At 36.0% G+C, this 23,398-nt stretch overlaps 1 protein-coding gene and 1 long non-coding RNA gene across 2 annotated transcripts in view; both read right to left on the bottom strand.

Annotated features, from left to right (window-relative positions):
- The window catches only part of LOC105042803 (cold-responsive protein kinase 1), a 42,907-nt gene extending 20,138 nt beyond the window's left edge, over nt 1-22,769 (bottom strand). The window contains exons 1-6 of the mRNA XM_019850082.3: nt 22,617-22,769; nt 15,344-15,491; nt 4,861-4,956; nt 4,643-4,758; nt 724-934; nt 399-636 (exon numbers count right to left, since the gene is read on the bottom strand). Coding sequence (XP_019705641.1) covers nt 399-636; nt 724-934; nt 4,643-4,758; nt 4,861-4,956; nt 15,344-15,416 — 734 coding nt within the window. The 5' untranslated portion in view covers nt 15,417-15,491; nt 22,617-22,769. The remainder of the gene's footprint in view (nt 1-398; nt 637-723; nt 935-4,642; nt 4,759-4,860; nt 4,957-15,343; nt 15,492-22,616) is intronic.
- LOC109505782 (uncharacterized) lies at nt 8,887-14,345 on the bottom strand. The gene is made up of 3 exons (XR_002164548.3): nt 13,705-14,345; nt 13,297-13,349; nt 8,887-8,948 (listed from the first exon to the last, which is right to left on the bottom strand). It is a non-coding gene; the product is annotated as an uncharacterized lncRNA (long non-coding RNA).
- Nucleotides 22,770-23,398: the final 629 nt, after the last annotated feature.

Below are 23,398 nucleotides of genomic sequence, written 5' to 3'. Positions count from 1 at the left end.
CATACAAACTAGCAAAATAAAGGCCTGACCATCTAAGCAATCAATCAGGCACTTATAATTATGAGTGACAAGAAATCAGTCAGGCGTCAACATTCATGAACATTTCTTACAAAACTATTGCCACGAATCATATGCTTCCAATGCCAAAGGAAGAAAAGCATTAATTACTATATTGAGTAGCTAAGTACAGAATTTACATGCAATTCTTGGAACCTTGTAGAAAGCAGTTTAGGACATTAAAATATAACTGAAAAAAGACTATAAGTGTTTGGTTTAAGTTCAATGTCCAGTATATTTTCCCTGCAAATCACCAGGTACAATAAGGATTCAAGTAGTTAACTAGCCAAGCAAAAACAAGACAGCAGATGTTACAGCCCCAAGTCCATAAGATCACTTACGTTGTTCCAGCTACACGTGTGCTGATGTGAGTTGTATCATCAGGAAACAGCCTGGCTAAACCAAAATCTCCAATTTTTGGAGTGAAGTTTCTATCCAGAAGAATATTACTAGCTTTGATGTCTCTATGCACAATTTGTGGGTCAAGTTCTTCATGAAGAAATGCAAGACCCCTGGCAGTGCCCATACAAATTGAAGATCTTATGCCCCAATTTAGCTTACCTATTTCACCATCGGACCCTACAAGATGAAAGAAACATTAATGTGTTAATATGTGGATCAAGTGCCTCATCTGCCTAATCAATCCTCAGAATTTGTTATTATTACCTCGTAATGCACGATCAAGACTATTGTTCTCCACATATTCATAGATCAATATTCGATTAGTTCCTTGAATACAGCAGCCAATTAGCCCAACAAGATTTGGATGCTTGACATTTGCTAAAATTTTGATCTCAGTCAGAAACTCATGAACCCCTTGCCTCGATTCTGCAGAGAGAACCTTTGTGGCAACAGGAGCTCCATTCCTAAGAGTTCCCTAGTGTAGATATAACAGAAATTGATATTAAAGTGTACCAATAATCTTAAGTGTCTATAATATATCCAGGAAACTATTAAATCTTGGAGAAGCATGAGAATTTACATGCTTAGAAGTTAGAACCATATAGAGAGAGCAAATAAAGCAATAAGTAATATCCAACCCAACATCAAGGAGGTGGCTAAACTTTTTATTCTCAAATTGGTTTCATCTTCTAGACACTGCTATCCTGGAATGAGAACTTATTCAATCTTATCTGCATTCACCAGATGTAAAGCAAATATATTTCAAAACAGGAATTTTGAAAATCTCCCCAAGAAGCATGCCTATTTGGAGGGAGTTTAAATGAGTGCATTTAGCACTACAATTGAGCTCAGGGGATAGTTTAATCATCACCGAAAACAGTCAAACTTAATTCAACAAGGAATCAGAAGCTTTGCATCTTTTCTTAAATTCTAAACTAACTTCAACACTTTCTCAAACAAATTTTTTAATGTGTCAAGGAAATTACTATAACTTTACAAAGTAATTGTTACTGGTTAACCAATCAATGACATTGAAAAGGGTGCACATAACAAAAATCTAGAGCAGTTGGAGCCAATGATTGGGAAGAAGGCTATTGTGCTACCAATGTTGACCGAAGATATTGAATTGGTGGTGCCAACAAACCAAGAACTGATGCAGTTGATGATGCCATCGCACCGAGAAAGTATGGTGGGGTGAGGGCGGAGGGTGGGTGCTTTTCTCAGCCCTCCACAAAACCCAAAACAACTCAATCTATGCGTGGACCTTAACATCCCCAAGAAATGGCTCTTTTGGTACTGGATTCTATATTTGTGATCCTCTACTGGTATTAGTGGTTGCAGAACATAATGATAATTTTAAACTACTACTTACTCCAGCATCTTGGGCTACCAAAATTTAATAATGTCTTGGAACCTTATCTTGAACCATCCTTCCTTCCAAGTATGATATTAAGGTCATACAAACTTTGAAATTATGCTTGATAACAACCTCAATAGTTTCACGGAGAGAAGTCAAAACTGAAAAACAACATTGCAATTTCAAGCACACAAGGATCATAATAAAGGTGAGTATTTAATAGTGACTCTGTTGGTAACACCAGTACAGTAACCTACAACAACAGGGTGAAAGAATATATTTGTGAACGTGTATGTTAATGGAACTCAACAAGCCACATTAATTGGTAATCAGATTATAGAGAACATACTATTTTTTTCATTTGCAACAAAAGGAAAAGATTGGCCTTGATACAGAAGTTAAGACTACATGGAGGATTTGGGCCAAGAAAGGTGAGGGGCCTGAGGGCTGCAGAATCCTGAATACAATTAGTAAAAAGGATCTAAGAAACTGCTTCTAAATTCAAAATGTGAATGTTGATTGAAAAGAATGTATATGCAAGGATAGAATGTATGTTTTTTCAATAGAAAATGACTCTTGTTCACTTTGTTCCAAGATACTACAAGTGCGCCTTAAACCCTTTACCCTCAAGGAGATAGACCGCTTCTTCTCGTGTCCCATCTTAATCTAAACTGTTCGCGTTTCTATAGTTTGCAGAAGAAGTCTTTTCTTTCATTGAGCTAAAAAATGTATAGGCGTAGTAAACTAGTTGACATTGAAATATGTATTGGAAGTTTTCTTCTGTTGTTCCAAACTTGTCTTTCTGTTCACAATTTTCAGAAATGTGACATGATCTCCACTACCAAACAACTAACCTGTTTCATTTTTCAGAAACAGGAGAAGTGGCTATTCAATCTTGAAATTTTGAAATTCAATAATTATGTCTCTTGAAGGTTGTTTATCAAGGATTTGTTTTCCCAAATGTTTCCTTCTAAGACATTGTCACTCGAGCATCATGTTCCAGGAATTTTCTTCCTACAACTATATTTCCCAAGACATTTATCCCTTAAGGATTTTCTTTGAGGTCTGTCTCTCCTGGGAATACTTATACTATGATTATAATTTTTCAAGGAATGTATATACCAAAAACTATCATCATAAAAGAATTAGACATGATAATGATGATATAAATAGCATATCAAAACATTCAATAGTTGTATGGTGCTCCTATGGTAGAAAATTTTATGATTTCTTGCAAGTTTAAATTTTTATCAAGTTGGTAACTTGCATATAGATGCAAAAAGCAATTACAGGTCCATCTAAACTAAATAGTATACAATATTTGCATGATTAGGCTGGAAAAACATCCAAAAATTTGAAGCTCAAAATTTATAGTCATCAAGACTCTGAACTATCATAGAAAAGTAGCAGTTTAGATATTCGTTTTCATGTTCTCAGAATATTTTCTCGGATATAATCTCAGAACCTAAACTCCTTGGCCCTCGCCCTATGGTCATCACAAAATGTATTATCTTTTAATAGTTTCGCAAAGCCTAGAAAATAGAAAGAGTGATAAAAGTAGGAGGATAGGTTTTAGAGAGATACAGTTTAGGAAGCCATGAGGGACTATGGCTGCACAATTCAAGATAGACTTTTGAATTGTCCAAGGAATTTAGAGACATTAAGCTACTGTTGGAATGTCTTTTTTTTTTTTTTTTCCAAATCGAGAAAATATATTTTCGATACAAGCAACACTGGATTTTCCAAGGCAATAGTACTGATGATACACAAGGGCCTTTTTCATACTACAATATAAGTCGTTTGAGCAGATTAAGAAGGGGAAATCCCCAATGAGTTCAAATCCATCATTATTTTTATTGCTGTTGGTAAATGAATTTGGCATGAACGTGTACATGACACTTAGCCCAGCATAAAGTTGTTGTTCGGATGGAATCTGAAAATGAGTCTGAACTCTACATTGGTCAGGATTTTTTTAGTGTATTTTAATGCTCTAAGATTTTTTTCTCAATTAAGAATCAAATACCTTCAAAATTAACACAATAAGAGAAAACATGCCTCAGTGCTTTCCCTTCCAAATTCTTGATACATATTGGCATCATATAGAGGCACATTCAAGGTAAATAAAAAAGGTTTTAAACTCAGCTGCAGCCTGCATACATGAAAGTGAAATGAACATTTACCAACATCTAGTAAATGAAACATCGAGGTTCTTCTACGGCGATCAGCTTGGCCCTATCTGATCAAAAAAGGGAATGAGAAAATGTGCAAAATGTAATTGTGCAATGGAGAATAACTACTCCCAATTGACCAACAAAGGTGCTTTGCAAGTGGGTGACACTTTGAATGCACTAAGGAGATCTTACCCACCAACAATTAATGAATTAAGCATTGATCTTGTATGTTATATGCCGTTGTTCCTAGGGTGTCAACTGTCATTTATCTGTCTAATGTGACAAACTAGGCAAAAGGCACTTTATACACACACTCTTTCAGGATTTCTTTTCTTTTTTCTCAGTAGTTATATAAAATGATGAACTACACTAGCATGATAATAAACTGTACTAGAACTATGGTGATATAGTGTCGATGCAAGGGTTGGTTCAGTGTACCAAGACTCGGTGCACATCCGTACCAAGTCTCAGGCCAATATGCTACAATATGCTTGGAACAGGGCGTAATATACAGGTATGGTGTACCATGCTCAGAATATCGGTCACAAGTTAACAAGGTAGATGAATCCAAGCATAAGAACTAAGAAATATTGACAACCATAGTTACAATATGATTAAAGTGAACAAAGGCAACATATTAAAACATTATGAATACCTTGTAGACTGTTCCAAAACCACCTTGTCCTAATTTATTGCATGGATCAAAATTGTTTGTTGCTGCTTTCAGCTCACTGTAGGAGAAAAGCTTGATGTTCTCACCGGATGACAACCCTGTCCAGAAAAAGGGAAACAAAATCTAACAATTACATATGGTTTACAAGAACATGCAAGTAGTCCTTTCACATGACTTGATGGTCAAAGTCTGTCACGCACCCGACCCCAAATTTAAATTAAAATAAAATTTGGGGATATGAACAGCCGCCGCATATCTATAGAGTACCGTCCCTATAGGCATGTAAGGCTTCCAACCTGGCAAAATTCCAATATAATATCCAAAATGGCATACTCCAGACAGTGGTAATAACAGAACAACTAACCATTTCCTATCTCAATTTTAAATTTAACTTTACAATAATCCATATTAGTTTTACACAATATCATGAAGCATAACTATCCCAAAAATAACCATCTTTTACAGATCGGCCTCGCCTCTATACACATCCTAAAATGCCAAGATCTGATCCCTAAAAATAGTCCCTGAATCTGAAAACCATAAGTAAAAATTTATGAGCTTCACAGCTCAGTAAATAACAGATACATTTATAAAATAAATCTAAATCATAATGATATGTAATTCAAATACATCATAAGGATGCAATATCAATCTGATTAAGATCAAAATTATGAAATTAAAGATATCTGAGATAGTCTCATATCAGCTTTGCTATAATATAGAAATTAGTAAATAGTACAAAAGTTCAATATATATATATATATCCAGTTCCATAGCACTATACTTAAGCATGGATATCCACTTCTTTTCACTCTCAGCCCTTATTGTGGTGCCACGATTGCCCCCGTAATAAGGGATCTCAAAAAAGATCCACGCTTACATCCTGTGATAGGCATCTCAAATCCACACTTACATCCCATGGTGGGCATCTCAAGTCCACGCTTACGCCTTATGGTGGGCATCTCAAATCCATGCTTATATCCCATCATGGTCATCTCAAGTCCGAACATCATACACAATAGGCTAAGAGTCAGATGATACATATATCAATAACTACATATAAGTCAAAAATTTCTTCTCTTTTCGATGCATCTTTTATACGATTTCAATAAACTTGATATAACTTGATACAGCTATGATACATGTATTCCAACACACTATAATCATAATTTGTCAAGTCTGATTTGATCACAGCATGTAAAAATCATTCAATTCAACTCATATGCCTCAATTCAATAATCAATGTTTCATAGTATATATATTCTAGAAAAAATTAAATTGGGAATCAATTAAAATGATTCACATCATGTCAAGGGCGTGATACACAGTAGTTTCATGCATAATTGGATCTGATTGTATTTACAATAGTCTATATCATTCTAGATGAATAAATGATGGTCACTTGATTCAAATGTATCATGATAAAATGTAAGTGTCGTTTATTATAATTTATATCATGTCATAGAGATGATATATAACAATATCATGCATAATCAGATCTCAATATCTTTATAATAGTTGGTATCATTTTAACTGAATATGATGATTCCTGCTTGATTCAAGTTGATCATGATAACATGTCAGGGGTACTTACAATAATTGGTATCATATCAAAAGATGACATGAAGATCCATTTAATTCAGATCAAGTATAGAATATAGAGGTTACTTATAATAACAAATGATGTATCAAAAAATGATCTAAATGTTCATTTAATTCCAATTAATCATTAAATGTAAGTGTTACTTACAATAATTCATACCATATCCAGAGATGATATAATTGTCCATTTAATTTTGATTGATTATAAAATGTTCTGCTACTTACCTCAAAATGTCGATAGCCAAACAATTAACCACCCTATCATGGTTTCTTGAAACCTGATAATCCACAACCACGGTTAAGATAACCAACCATAACAACATTTTGAACTACTTTCTAACAATATTCTCAATCTTCTTAAGGCTTCTAATCCTCAGAATTTTACTATTCTGGAAAAAAGAAAGAAGGTGAAAAGAGAATGCTACAACCTCTCCTTCAATCTTTTCCCCCACTATTCATTTCACCCTCCACTAACTCATAACAGAAATCCACTACATATAAGAGTTCTACCATCTAATATTTAAATTTTTTAACAGAAATTAACCGCATACTAGGAATTCTAATACCTACTCATTAATCTTTGACTAAAAACAGGCCAAATAATACAAACGAGGCACTTAATATTCTTACCTGCTCAAGAATTCACCGGCGACAGCGACCACAACCCACAGCAGTGACGAGAAAGAAGAAGAGAAAGAAGGGGAAAGAAGGAGAGGGAAAGGAGAGAGAAAAAGAGAGGAAGAGGGTTCCGATATTCTTTCTTTCTTTTTTTTTCTTCTTTCCTTCTCTCTATTTCCTCGCCCACTCACCCACACGGACACACACACACAGAGAAATAGAAAAAAATGGGTTGAGAGGCAGAAGCCTCACCTCTCTCTCTCTCTCTCTTTTCTTCTTCCCTTTTTTTTTCTTTTCTTTTCTGTTTTCCACCCACACCCAACACCAAACACACACACACACACATGAGAGAGAGAGAGAGAGAGGGAAACATGGGAGAGAGAGAGAGGGCTGGGGATATGGAAATGGGAAGAAGATAGAGGGAGTGAAAGCGCGAGAGAGTGCAAGACAGAGGGAACACGGGAGAGAAAGAGAGTGGGAGAGGGAGAGGGCACAAGAGAGAGAGAGGACAGGAGGGGGAGAGAGAGCACGAGAGAAAGAGAGAGCAGGAGAGGGAGATGGTGCAGAGGAGAGAGGACGGACGGGAGGGAGAGAAGCACGGAGGAGAGAAGAGGGAAAGGTTCAGGAGAACAGAAGAAGTCCCTATCTTTCATTTCTTTTTATTCTTCTTCGATGGGGTGCATGCGGTCACCTTTGCAAGAAGCCATGGGTCTGCGACCCCCTACATCCCGCATGGCACATGAAAAAGGGCCTCTTGGGTCGGGCCTGACATTTCTCCCTTCTTAAATAAATTTCATCTTCAAAATTTGCATATTCAAACTCGAATCATCATTGCTAAATCCACATTATTGATCACAAGCTCTACCGACAAATTCCATTAACATTGTTCACATACTAGTCTATAGCTAAAATCTTAATGGTGAGGATAATCTTCAAGTTTATTATAATCCTTACAAATTTTCAAATATACACATAGATAATTGACTTTTACCAAACTTCATATCAATCCTTAAAGAACAAGACTTAATAAACACATAAAACTCAATATCAAAATCATTAAACATTGACACATAGTCTTTGCTATAACCTAGTCTTAAGCATTCTTCAAATTTTTTGCAATTGAGGTGCTAGATAGCAATCACTCTAATATATCAACTTAGATCATCTTGATCATTTTAGTACTTATATCACTGTAGTTTTCCTCCCTTAACTATCCTAATTCCAATTCTAACGCTCCGTTCTAATATCAAATTTTCTAAAGCCTACTGATTCTTTCCTTCTTTTTTTCTTTAATCATCTGTATCAACATTTATTCCACTGGATTAGAGCGCCTCCCTCTACTGACATGCTTGCAATTTTGATGACAATCATATCTTCTGTTTTTATAACACTACCATTATCAACATATACTTAGCTCCTTCCAAAAATAAAGACTTAGTTCTTACTTACTACATACCTCCTTCATGATCCACTAATTACTGATTTCCAAATTTCCAAATAAGTAATAATATTGGATCTAATCAATTTTTAAGTTTTGTCACCACATATCTTAATGCTAGACCTTCAATCCTTTTGCTTGTATCACTAGTTGTAATCAAAGTTTTAAACACTTATTATTCAACCTATATGCCTATAGAAGAAATTCTTATCAAGATGATTTTAGTCTTTTATAAATACTTGCATATTTATAGTATGACTTATGCAAAGAATTATATATATATGGTAGAATTTAACTTAAGCTTAGTATGTCATTTCTAATTCATTCCAAATCTTTGATTCCTTTCTACGTCCCTTAAGAACATTCTACCAATTGTTTGAATTCTTGAACATTATCTTGAATCCTTTTTCAAAACACATCAAGCCATTTAGCTAATTCTGAAATTTTTTTAATAATATAATCAAAATTAATCACTACAGAATCATCCAATATAAAGCAAAATTTGAATAAATTCATATCAGAATATCAATTAAAGCATAAACTCACCCCATGCAATAATAAATCATATCTTTTTTTATCCTTTCCTCTTTCCTCCACTATATCAATTTTCTTCAGATGATGATTCAGAATCTGTTGAGATTCGGATATGTAGTGAAAAATAGATTTTAAAAATTTTAATCATGCATCCGAACCCCAATCCCATAATCACCTTGATGATTCTCATCAAACATGAAACATATAGTTATCAAAGGAGCAAGAGGAATTGATATACCTTCTAATCAATCTGATTTGATTGCTGATTGTCTTCCTTGAGGCACACACGTACATGCCCTCCAATGGTGATCTACATGAGTCTCGATCAAGGACTTTCCCCAATCTAGTTTTGCTGAATTTCTTCTAAAGAATTCAGCACACGTCTTTCTTCCTCTTCTCCTTGCGCCACCAACCTTTGGCTTATGACTTCTTTCTCTTTTCTTCTCTCTTAGGCATGTGAAAAATCAGCCCTTTTTATAGACAAGTATCCATATGGGACCCAACTCTTGGGCATCCCATATGAGTCATCCTTAGAGTCCTTTTAGGACTCCATCATAAACCCAATGCTCAACACTTAGGCGTGTGGAATAGGGGGTGTGGAGGGATCCTTGTCCAACAAGGATTCCTTCATAAGAAAGGAAAGAGAGGGAGAGAGTTAGTTAGGTGCCAACCAATTATCACAACTAATTTCTCATCCAATTAGGAATCCTTATGGATGGAGATTCATGGATTTAATCATATACTAGCATAAGACCTAAATCCTTATTGATTTAGGACTTCTTAAGCCTAATCAAAAGTCCAAAACCAATTTCTTTTTGTGTGTAACCCATTAGGTTCCATATCTAACCAGCAGTAGGCTCAAGCTTAAGTCAACTTAATCTGATTAGGTTCAAGACATATTCAGCACATGCGTTACAATTAATTAAAACTCTTCTAATTTAATTACTGAATTAAACTCTTTAATTCAATAAAACCTACAAGTCAAGATTGATGTCTAGCAACATTCATGACTACCCAAAAGAATGTGGAATTTGACGAAATACCAAAATATCCTTCCGTAGTGAGTTACCGTGCAATTCAATCTTTCGATCACACAATATCCCAGACAGATTATAAGCACGGAATCATGTCAAGCATAAATACCTATCTATATGTATCTCGATCTAATGATGATGACTCAATTGATAAATCATTAGAAACTCTTTCTAATGTTCATCCTGCTCTAATCAGAGACTCACGAAGTCATTATCCTGTGAGATCACATAGGATGTTCTCTCCTCTTATAAGGAGTAACTAATTCCTTATTGACCACTCACAACCTCCAGCACACTTCACCATATCCAGAGCATCCTAAACGTCTCAGAGAATCATGCTAGGATATGAACCAAAGTACAGATCCATATACACAAGATACCATGGAGATCTCAGATCTAAAGATCACTTGCACCACTCCCACTGGAGAACCATCTTTGACATGCTGGTAAGGCTCCATAAGATATTCTCCTTCTGGATCAATTCAGTGAATACATTTTTCTAATGAGCACCCACATGCTTGTATTAATGTTCCTACACAAATGATTGTAAGATCAATCACTCTCTCCATCGAGCATACAAAGGACGTGCCAGTCTTACCGATATCATTGATCTCCGATCCGATGATCCTATGATTGTGAACATTTAAGACTGGGGCTATCATGATTTTAGATCTTACTGGCATGATTTCATCGTAGCCCTAAAACTACTGTCCTAATCTGTGTGTTCATCATAATCTTAATTAAGTCATGGTGAAATAAAAGATACAGCATATGACAAAATATAATACCTCATATTATTAATATTTAATAAATATCATGTACATGAGTACGAAGATATTACAGAAAAGTTCTATCGCATCATCCATGTGATTGGCTTGCAAGATACTATTCTTTCACAATTTTCTCCAAATGATGATTCAAAATCTAGAGGGATTCCTTGTCTCAGTCTAGTCACTTGATGCCGTAGGACAGAACATTCGTTGATATGTTTCTAATTTATATCTCTCATTCTATTGCAGTCCCACCTCAACTACTGCAGTTCCGCTCTTATACCAATATACTCGATTCTTACCCTTTGAAAAGAATATTTATAATACTCTTTATCTGAAAATTTAATATCTAGCACTTTGCAGTGGAATCGATGCTTTAGGATATTAAAAGCATAGATTGCTGCCTACTCTTCCGACCTCAGTTGCTCTACTCCAGAAGGACCTACAATTCTTATTGCTTCATGGGATTGATCTCCCCTACCAACAATGATGTCAACAAGGATTTAACAAATTGTCTTTCATTCATTTTTGCCCCATATACTGAGTCTGGCAGTCCCAACTTCCTTGTTACCTCAACTAATATTACCTTCTGGGATATATCAATTATCTCCATTATCTATAATTAATATCATAAAATTAATCGCCTATATGAAATAATTCTTATCAAAAATAAAATCTACTAAATGATAATCATACAATTGACTATTTCTTTCTAAAATTGTTCCTCATATAATCATATACGAAAAATCTTCACCTAACCTGTGAGTTACCACCCACCACTTGCTATATTATTCTAATCTATTCCAATTCCCAAGTACTCTACTTGCACCTCTTTAGATCACTATAGACATTTGAATTCATCTGATCTTCTTTATTGCAATCCTAAATCATACTCTCATATATCTAAATCATCTTATTGTTTAATAACCATCCCACTAACACTCAACACATATCTTGATTCTAATACATTCCTATAAACTAAACCTATGCTGTGATATCACTTTAATTGTCATGCCCCCGACCCCGAATTTAAATTAAAATAAAATTTGAAGACGTGAATAACCGCCGCATACCTACAAAATAGCATCCCTATAGGCATGCAAGGCTTCCAACCAGGCAAAATTCTAATATAATATCCAAAATGGTATACTCAAGACAGTGATAATAACATAACGACTAACCATTTCCTATCTCAATTTTAACTTTAACTTTACAGTAATCCATATCAGTTTTACACAACATCATTAAGCACAACTATCCCAAAAATAATCATTTTTTATAAACCGGCCTCGCTTCCACACACAAATCCCAAAATGCCAAGGTCTGATCCGTAAAAATAATTTCTAAATTTGAAAACCATAGGTGAAAATTTATGAGCTTCACGTCTCAGTAAGTAACAGATATATTTATAAAACAGATCTATATCATAATGATATATAATTCAAATACATCATAAGGATGCAATATCAATCTGATTAAGATCAAAGTTATGAAATTAATGATATTTGAGATACAGTCTCATGTCAATTTTGCTATAATATGAAAATCAGTAAATAGTACAAAAATCTAATGTATATATATACTTAGTTCTATAACACCATACTTAAGTATGAGTATTCACTTCTTTTCGCTCTCAGCCCTTACTGTGGTACCACAATTGCCCCCATAATAGGACATTTTAGAAAAATCCACGCTAGCACTCCATGGTGGGCATCTCAAATTCATGCTTACACCCCGTGGTGGGCATCTTAAGTCTACATTTATGCTCCATGGTAGGCATCTCAAATCCACACTTACACCCCATGGTGGGCATCTCAAATCCGGACATTCTACACAGTAGGCTGAAAGTCAGATGATATATATATCAATAACTATATATAAGTCAAAAATTTCTTTTCTTTTCAATACGTCTTTTATACGGCTTCAATATAACTTGATACAGCTATGATACATGTATTCTAACAGGCTATAATCATAATTTGTCAAGCCTGATTTGATCATAATATATAAAAACCATTCAGTTCAACTCATATGCCTCAATTCAATAATCAATGTTTCATGGTATATATATATTCCAAGAAAAATTAAATCAAAAATAAATTAAAATGATTCACATCATGTCAAGGTGGTGGTACACAATAATTTCATTCATAATTGGACCTGATTGTATTTATAATAGTCTGAATCATTCCAGTTGAATGAAATGATTGTCACTTGATTCAGATGGATCATGATAAAATGTAGGTATCGTTTATTATAATTAATATCATGTTATAAAGATGATATATAACAATATCATGCATAGTCAGATCTCAATGTCTCTATAATAGTTGGTATCATTTTAACTGAATATAATGATTCCCACTTGATTTAAGTTGATCATGATAACATATCAAGGGTGCTTACAATAATTGGTATCATATCAAAAGATAACATAAAGATCCATTTAATTCAGATCAAGTATAGAATATAGATATTACTTATAATGACTGATGACGTATCAAAAGATGATCTAAATATTCATTTAATTCTGATTAATCATAAAATATAAGTGTTACTAACAATAATTCATATCATATCCAGAGATGATATAATTAACCATTTAATTTCAATTGATTATAAAATGTAATTATTACTTACCTCAAAATATCGATAGCCAAACAAGTAACCACCCTACCACAGTTTCTCAGAACCTGATAATCCACAATCATGGCTAAGATAACCAACCATAACAATATTTTGAATAACTTTCTAACAGCATCCTCAACCTTCTTGAGGCTTTTAAGCCTCAGAATTTCATTATTCTGAGAAAAAGAAAGAAGATGAAAAGAGGATGCTACAACCTCTCCTTCAATCTTTCCCCCACTATTCATTTCACCCTCCACTAATTAACTCATAACAGAAATCCACTATATACAAGAGTTCTACCATCTAATATTTAAATTTTTTAACAGAAATTAACCGCATACTAGGAATTCCAATACCTACTCATTAATCCTTAACTGAAAATAGGCCAAATAATACAAACGAGGCACTTAATATTCTTACTTGCTCAAGAATTCACCGACGACAACGACCACAACCCACAGCAGCAACAAGAAAGAAGAGAAAGAAGAAGAAAGAAAGGGAAAGAAGGAGGGGGAAAGGAGAGCAAAAGCGAGGAAAAGGGTTCCAATATACCTTTTTTCTTTTTTCTTTTCTCCTTTCCTTCTCTCTATTTCCTCACCCACTCACCCCACGAACACACACACACATACCCACACGTGAGAGAGAGAGGGAAACACGGGGGGAGAGAGAGAGAGAGAGAGAGGGCTGGGCATAGGGAAAGGGGGAAAAAGGAAGAGTGAAAGCGTGAGAGAGTGCGGGAGAGAGAGGGGAACACGGGAGAGAGAGAGAGAAAGAGAGCAAGAGAGGGAGACGGCACGAGAGAGAGCGAGAGAGGATGGGAGGGGAGACAGAGAGCATGAGAGAGAAAGAGGGAGAGAGCGAGTAGGAGAGGGAGACGGTGCGGAGGAGAGTGGACTGATGGGAGGGAGAGAGGTGCGGAGGAGAGAAGAGAGGAAGGTTTAGGAGAATAGGAGAAATCCCTCCCCTGTTCTCGATCTTTCTTTTCTTTTTCTTTTTTCCTTCTTTGATGGGGTGCACGCAGTCACCTCCACGAGAAGCCATGGGTCCACGACCCCCCACGCCCCGCGTGGCAAAGGAAAAAGGGCCTCTTGGGCCGGGCCTCACAAAGTCATAATAATAACAATATTGATCTTGATCTGATATCAGCCAATCAAATGTACTGCCTTAAAAGTCAACCCTGTAGATAACAAAAGTTATCTGCACATCTTCTCTACTTGCCTTTCTCCAACAGTCTGTATAAATCTCCAATGAACTTCATCACAAATTATCCAGCTGGCACTCAACACAAATATCTGCTCTTCTAAAACTTTTAGGAGACAACACATGACTTTTTCTAGTGGGTATGATTTCTTACTTCTTATAATTGAAACAAACAGCAGAAAGAAAATTGAGAAGCATGACAATGCAGCGACTCCAGAAGTCTTCAACATACTTCATACATACATACATACATACCTGGCTTTTACCATAAGTTACATGGCATTTTCTTTGGAAGAAATAGAGACTAATCATATGCTTTCCAGAGATCAATGCCATGATACATAGCTGGCCAAAGCAATGACGTCTACCTGGCTTGCCAATCATAATAGATTATCAGCAACCCTATGGCACATCAACCTAACTGAACTATTAAGAAATATTTTACTTTAATATATCAACAACCAAGGTGAAAAAACTGGTCGAGGTCAAGTACCAGGTTTGAACCATTACAGTATGGTTGAGACAAACCAAAACGATCAGTATTAACAAGAATAAAAACTAATGATGCATAACAGTCTGTCCTGATAGTCCCAATTTGTCCCAACCGTTGATGCACAACTGGTTCATCAATACAGACCAGTTCGAGAGAGAAGCAATGCCCCACATCTTTCACAATCCTATTTTCTCATCAAAATGCTATGGTACTGGTAATACCACATTAAACAAGTGGCATTTAAATCCTTGTCAACAATACATAATGAGTGTCAAAGGAGGGTCATCTTTAAGGAATAAAGCACCTCAACTATTGTTATTGTAACAATAAGTGTGAAAGAAGTTGAGAAATAAAAGCATTCCTTACTGCCTAAGTCTTGTTGAGGATTAGAAAGATCATTTTCTGTCACCAACGGGGCATCAAAACAACACCAACTCATATCCACTCATGTAATGGACCTTCAATCTTCTAAACAGCTACACACACAGCCTTTAGTCTACAATAAGGATGCGACCTGTAATCGCATACATCATTTTCTCATGAGAAGCTTTATAAAAATGAAAACACTATGAATGCTTAGCATAATAATATTAAATGAAGAAATAAGACCTTTATGTACATAAGACACAAAATACAAATATTGAAACCACAACAACAAGCTTGACAGACCAGTCTTGTCAGACATCACGCATGCTCAAATATGCAAATGCTAATTTCAAGCTTAATGTTCAGATAGAAAACTAATGGTTAGGTGTATGAAGAATTGGAAATAACTAGTGCCTTAGATATTTCAAGAGAAACCACCAAGGATCATAAAATATAACAAGAATTCTTTAGATAAAAGGACTGAAAGTGTCTTGGCACTCTCCTTACTGACCAAACCCCATCAACCAAGAACTTCTCTTCAGGAAGCATAATGCAGCAGATTAAGCGACAACTCAAAAAATCCAATTTTCAGCTTACAATTTATCCAGAATTGGTGCCTTTAAAGAAATAGTTGTCTTGTGGAGTGATTCACTTCCATGTAAGTATCAACATGGTAATTGCCTAACCACAGATATAGACAACTCTATCCTCTGGAGACACTTCCATGTTTCCTACTCATTCAATACTCCTTTCAACAAGACCACAGTAGTATGATCTTGACATCCTAAGTTTTAAAATGTTTTTTTACATGCACGGTGCCTTCATAAATATACACATTACATTTTATAATTCATCCATCAACTGGTACTCTTCCATAATACATATATTATACTTATCTTTACATTTTTTGGCCTGCAACTTATTGAGACATATATTGCAATTATATGCATCATCACAAGCATCATTTTCATCAGAGCCTGGTTTCTATGTGCATGGAGTCCACGTTACATACATTATTTCTTGATCATGTTTTATGCTCACTATATGGCAACAACACCTCCTATATACATAATATTTTTGGGTTTGAGCTTGTGCCTTGAGGCCCCTAAAAGGACATTAGATTTTCAAAACTCAAAAAGCCCCAAACAAGACATACATTGGATTCTCAACACCCTCACAGAGGTATTGTGAAAGCCCAGAGAATGGAACTTCCACACGAAAACTTGAGGAGAGCATTGTCTATAATTGCAAAGAATCTTCATCTGATTTGTTGGACTAAACTATAAAGCAAAGGTTTTCCTTCTGAATGTCCCCCTAGAATGCTCTCCTAGGAGCATCCTCAAATCTGATGAACTAAGCATGGACCAAGGAAAAACCTTAGGGTTGTATGCATTCTTCAAGGGCAAGTTGGGATATATTTTGACTTTTGGAGAATTCCTTGTTCAGTTATTTGAAAGGTTTATTGTCTATCTCCAGACTTTGGCACTAAAAAAATCCTTAGGACCTGCTGAGGTCTTTTTTTCTCTCCCTATGTGATTCAGGCCGGCCTGCTCTAGTAGTTTTTTAGGTTCTTATAATTATGGGTCTAAGCCAGTCTTATTTAGCTGGTTGTCTGGGTGTACCCACATATCCCATGGGGTTTTGGGCCCAGACATCCAAACAGACCCTTATTGTTCGAAGTGCCCTCCATGGTCTCTCAAACTTTATGGGCTCAAATAAGGTTTGTTTGTTCAAATTTATCATGCCCTTCCTTTCCTTATCTTTCTCACCATGTTTTTCTTCCTACTATTTTTCCAGAAACATCTCATCCCCATAGTCACTTGTGTGCACCAACAAACCCAAATTAGTCCAAGTTTGACCAATATTGCTCCAAAACATTCCAGGTGGATCCATTCCATCTTCTCTAGTTTCTCTTCATCCTCTCCCATAATTTATTCCCTTTCCCTCCATTTCTTCCCTTGTGTCTCTTTTCTTCACCTCCATTTCAGGTTGGCGGTGCATAGCCATCAAAAGCTATAGACAACTGCATTTGCCTATCCTATCCATCTTTCTTCTTATTTCCTTTGTATTTTTCCTTTACTGGAAAAACACCTTCATTTTCTCTCCCTTTTTTCATTCATATTCCTTTTGTAGCCTTTTCCATCTCTTGTTCATCCTTTCCTGTCATATATTCTCCCTACTCCTAAGACTCAGTTACTTGGCATATTTTCATTTTCTTTTGCTTGTCTTGTTGCAAAAATTTTTTTAAAGCTTCTTTGCATTTCTTAACAGAGTTTATGAGAAGTTCGATAGGACCAATTACTAAGAGATGCTTGGGGCTGTATCGATGCAACTCTTTGTTCCAGATAGTGAAGGAGATGATGCAAAGGCTCTGAGCAAGAGATAGCAATTCATAAAACTTCTTCCAACGTTGTTCTCAACAAAACACTTATTCTTTATATGCACCACTATCTTGCTACCTTCTTTCTGTGGAAGTCCTATGAGATCATCTTTATAGCACGCTCACCCAACCTAGCCATAATTTTGAGTATCAGCTGCTAGGGTATTTTTCATTAAAAAATAATATGACCGTTGGGACCAAACAAGGGCCGCTTCCCAATGGCTACCATCTACTTTCAAAAATTTTGATCATCGGAACCATCTTTTGGTTCCAAAGCTTGGCCTCTTGTCTCTACTTTTGATCTTTGGTCAAAAGTAGTTTCAAGGTTTTGAAAATAAAGTTAAAATAAAATATTGTGAAACTATAAAACTTCAAATAGTCACTTGCTTTGAATTATTTTCAAATAATAAAATTTATATGAATGCAAATTTTGGCTTAACCATTACTTCTTTTTGTAGAGTTGTGCCTATTGGGTAGTGCACAAATATCTCTCACAAACATGGTTTGCCATACCGCCCCAACCATCCGGTGCGGAGTGTACCATACCGTGCTAGGAGGAAACTAGTATACAACTCAACATCAAGTTGGTACAAACCCCATACCATCCCATACCGAGGCATATCGACCTATATCGAGGTGTACCAAATTGCGTACTGATCAATATTGAGATGTAATAAGAGAAAAATTAGAAAAATTTTTACAAAGCTATTTTGGTACAAGATGAGTATGGTATTGTACTGTACTATATCGACAAGGTATCGATACGGTACGGAATACCGAGATTGCAAATCTTGATCACAATCCTTTGTTATCTATAAATTGAGTTGTATTATGTGAGAGAGTGTACACATACAGAAAAACTCTCTTCCCTTCTTCACAAGCCAGCCACCATGATTCTCTTCTACTTCAAGTTAATCTTTCTCCTTTCTCATTTCAAGTTGGGTGCTTTAGTTCCCACTATCCTTATTGAGTGTGGCCCTCAGAAATTTTAAAATTGTTAGGCATGGAGAAATCAATATCTTGCCTCACCAAATTCATTCCTCTTAATGTCTTTCTTCTTTCATTCTTTCCACTCTATTTCAATACCTATTTTCCCAACATTACCTCACTTAAAATTATTGCTCTCAGAAGGAAGATGGAAGTAGCCATGAGTTTGCTGATCACAACTCTATACTTTTAAGCTCATCGCAATGTCTTTTGCATTGAATATGCAGTTGCCAATGAAGGTACCCTAACCTATAGAAACACCTTTACTTTCTAATGCAACTGCCTAAGACTTTGAGGGTATATGTAATGACATCCTCTAAGTTCATTGCCACCTAGCATCCAAAGTAAAATCGGAAGGAGATGCACCTTCATCCACTTCACTATTAAGAGATATTCATCCACCAACGGTGCTGTTGTTGTCTACCATTTTGTAGACCTTGCTCCCTCCTCTAGTGATTCTCTTCTAGTGTCATAACCACTTACAAGAGTTGCCATGTTGTCAACTGTTTTCCACGGCATTACCAAGAAGTGACATCAAGAGCAACACCACTTCTTTTGTGATTATGTTTTTACACAACCAAGCATGCACCTCATTCTCCTACCACATCCACTATGACCCTTTCTACCAAGCTTTAGGCCAACTCAATTATGGTCCTTTCAAGATTGTTTCCACTTTCCATAATATGCAGCTCCTCAAGACAAGGCTAACAATGAGGTGATATGTGAGGGTTGCACTTAAATCACGTGTTGGGTCAAAAAAGAAAACTCAACCAAAAATATCTCTCATTATTATCAAATTAAAATAAGAAATACCCAAGTCCAACTCAGTTATATAAAAATATTTGACCAAACCCATCTATTTCAAGCAAGCTCAAGTAGGTTAGAGGATATGGATCAAAAATTGCTAACTCTAATCAAGTTCAAAAGAGCAGAATCAAGTTAGATCCAACTCAAATAAGAGCAAAGAAAAAATCCACAAATACAACTTATTTATTGAAAGACCTCTATCCAAGTGAGGTAGCAAGTACATGTCAGAAATATCAACCCTTGGGTCCTATGATATACCTATTCACCTTAGATTCTTAGATCATGTAGTTATCGAGATGTGACCAGTGGCATCAGTACACTTCCTTCATCAAAAACCATTTCATGTTCTTTATTGCTTCTGCCCACTGCTTCACTTGAGCTCCAAGCACATTCTTATGACAATTTAGCTATTGAAGTTACAAACCCCTATCTCATACTAATTGTTATCGTTTTCTTTAGATTTTCTCTTCACATCAAAGAAGCAAAGTGTTACTTGATTATTGAATCTAAGTATCACTCTATCACCAATAATACAACTACCATTATCTAGCTTCCACATCTCCTAAAAAATAGGCATGTCCCTCGTAGAGTTGTCCATGGACCAGGCTAGCTTGAATAACCCAAAGAACTAACCTTGAAAAAACTAGGCCATTGGCCAGGCTCAATCCTACAAACAAAGACCTAAATAATTTCAGTGCTCAACTCGGACTGTGAATTTAATTAAAAAAATGCAGCCCATTTTAAGCCCAGTTGGGCTCAAGCTTGACACCCCTAAGACTAGTCCAAGCCGGGCTCATGCTTGGGGTGTAAAATTTCGGCCTTGCTTCAGGTCTAATCCCATCCTAGCCTGACCCAACCCATTGATACCCCCACTCGCGGTCCTACATTGTTATAAGTAGAACAACGATATCTATAGCAAGGTTTTACATCCTGATAGGATAAGGTGTATCCCAGTTATCTTGTCTTGTTCCTATGAGAAAATCGGATCCAAACAGGATCAGAACTCCAAAACCCATCAACATAGGGAGAGAAGAAAAAAGAGAAAGAAAGGAAGGAAGGAAAGATGAAGAAAAGAAAAAAGTGAAAAGCAAGAAGAAAAAGAAAAATAAAAGAAAGAAAGGAAGGGAAAAGAAAAAGAAAGCAATGAAAGAAGAAAGAAAGGAAAGAGAAAGAAGAAGGAAATGGAAAAAAAGAAAGAAAGGAAGGAATAGTAAAAGAAAGAAATAGGAAAGGAGAGAAAGGAAGGTAGAAGAAAAAGAAAAAAAAGAAGGAAAGAAAGAAAAAAAAGAATGAAAGGAAAAAAGAAGGGAGAGAGAGATGAAAAATATCTATCGGGATGCATGATCGGACAATTGTCAGGATGGAACAGGATAATGGGGTGTCCCATTCCATGGAGAAACTAAGACACCTCCGTCCTGAGATTTATATATATGATCTCATCTCTATGATATCTCTCTAGAGAGAAGGTGAATACAAATCCTAGAGAAGAGAAAGCATGGAAAGGGATAAGGGTTTCTTCTCTTGCTTGGAGAATAAGGGTAGAAGAATATGGAAGCCTTTGAAGAAGTTCTTGCTCTCTTTGTAAAAAGAATTTTCATTGGGTTCGTCATCAAATCTACCTATCCAAGTTCTCTTGTGCTCTATTAAGCCTGATATACATTGACTCTTTCCCTCTAAGCTTAAGCTTTTGGTGTTAATTAGTTAATCAACATAATATTAAAGCTCGGTTTTTAGGAGGTCACAGGTTCAAACCATCTCCATGCCACTTATTGAAATAATTTTCTGAGTTATTATTTTGCTCCCAGCCTAGTCTCCATGTGCGTGTTCTATGTTCCACAAGAGGGGGGTGTTAAGCTTGATATACATTATTGATCTTTCCGAATAAGCTTAAGCTTTTGTGTTCAATTAGTTAGTCAACATGCTTTTCAAAGGGTTCTCCTGCAAGCATGGTAAACCAAATCTTTTGTGAAAAATTATTGTTAACCAAAAGCATCCCTTGAAGTATGTATGCCTTTAGTGTTGGCTAGAGCAAATATTTATCCCATTATTCTAGATAGTGGACGAAGCTTGACTAACATAGAGTCCATTTTTCCCTTGTTGAGGTTATGCCTTCCTCTTGGTTGTTCTTGTTTTATTTATTGGTTTGCTTCCACTATCACCTTGATCTATTTCATAGAAGGGGAATGCTTGGTTCTCTAACATAACTAATATCGAGCCTCAACAGCCACCCTTTTGGACACCATTGTTATTCTCAAATTATTAATTAAATATTATTAGTATTTTCTCCTCTTCCTCCATTACATTGGGCAACAATAAATCAATTGTAAACATAACATGAAAAGTGCAGAAAAATTATGAAGTTTTTTTTTAACATGCGAACTCTTATCAATATCTGAAATTACATATATACCCTCATAAATTTACTATTTACACACACACACACACACACACACACACATATATATATATATATATATATATATTCACCCTTATAATTATTTTTTAGATGTACCCTTATAAATATCTGAAATTTTACATACACCCTTACAAATTTACTATTTGCACATATACCCTCATAAATAATTTCTTTTTGCATGTATACTATTAAAATTTACTATTTATATATGTATACCCTCATATATTATTTCTTTTTGCACATCCACGTGATTGAGTCAATTATACATGTAAAAATAAATAATCTATAAGGATATATACATATAAATAGAAAATCTGCAACAGTATATACACAAGTTCAAATGTTTACAAGGCTATACATGCAAAGCAAAAAAAATAAAAATCTAAATTTATAACCCCATACATAATGCTTGTCCAGCATTTCGTAGTTGCAAATTGCCTGAAACTTCGCATCCATATCAAGAAAAGATGAAGGAGATGGAAATTTGATGCTAGACATGAAACCACAACTATTTGACCCTCCTATTTCCTTCTTTCTTTCTGCATGCAGCCCAGATGAAGCAGTTTCATCCGATAACATATCCACCCTTCAACATATTCTTGCTCAAATAAAAACAAAAAGGAATACTTCCAAACAAGAAGACAGGCAAGGGCGGATGTGTGTGAGAGAGATAGAGACCATACCTATGAAAGAAATATTTTGCAGAGTTTTTTCACCGACGAAGGACACCAACAGCCATGCCCTCCCCCTTCTTATTCCCTCTTGCTGGTGATGACTGAAGGAAGTGAAACTTGGAGGCGTCACGGCGGCCACATAAATGCCACCGTCTCCACCATGTTCCTGAAATTGACGGTATGCAGGTGGCGAGAGAACAAGCGGTCGCTGATGGTCTGTGTTGCAGTCAAATGAGGCGTGAGCGTGTGAATCCGGCGGCGAATATCTGCCGTCCATTTTGATGCACGGCCGATCTGGAAGCCGCTCATCCGTAGCTGGGGCAGTTGGCATCGGCATTTAAGGCTTTTTATTTCGGGTAACATGGTCAGCCACCGAAGCTGACCGTATAGCAAATTTGCAGTCACAAATTTGGGAAATCATTACCCGCACTGCATGCAACAGCGGCCATGCACGAGCCCAATACCGGCGGCTGGTTTCTGTGGGCCTCGTTCATCAGCGCATCGTGATGCATCATCATGGAAATCAGCGGCTGTGATTCCCTGCATATATGGTACATTAATGGACGTTACATAAATGGAGGAATAAATTCTGGAACAAATTCAAGGAGAGAAAATGGATCCAATGCTAAACATTTAGACGTGGCTTTTGCTACCTAAAATATTTACGGTCACTCGGTAACCCAAACCCGTAGGCAAATTACGTAGCTTAAACACATCATCGCCATTGTGCCAACAAAAATAAAAAAAATAAAAAAAACATCGCCATCAGCCCATTTTGTCATTTTACGCTA

This window comes from Elaeis guineensis, chromosome 4 (assembly GCF_000442705.2).
Source record: "Elaeis guineensis isolate ETL-2024a chromosome 4, EG11, whole genome shotgun sequence".
NCBI lineage: Eukaryota > Viridiplantae > Streptophyta > Magnoliopsida > Arecales > Arecaceae > Elaeis > Elaeis guineensis.
The sequence above is the reverse complement of the archived record's forward strand: the minus strand, read 5'-3'. Positions and strand labels throughout refer to the sequence as shown.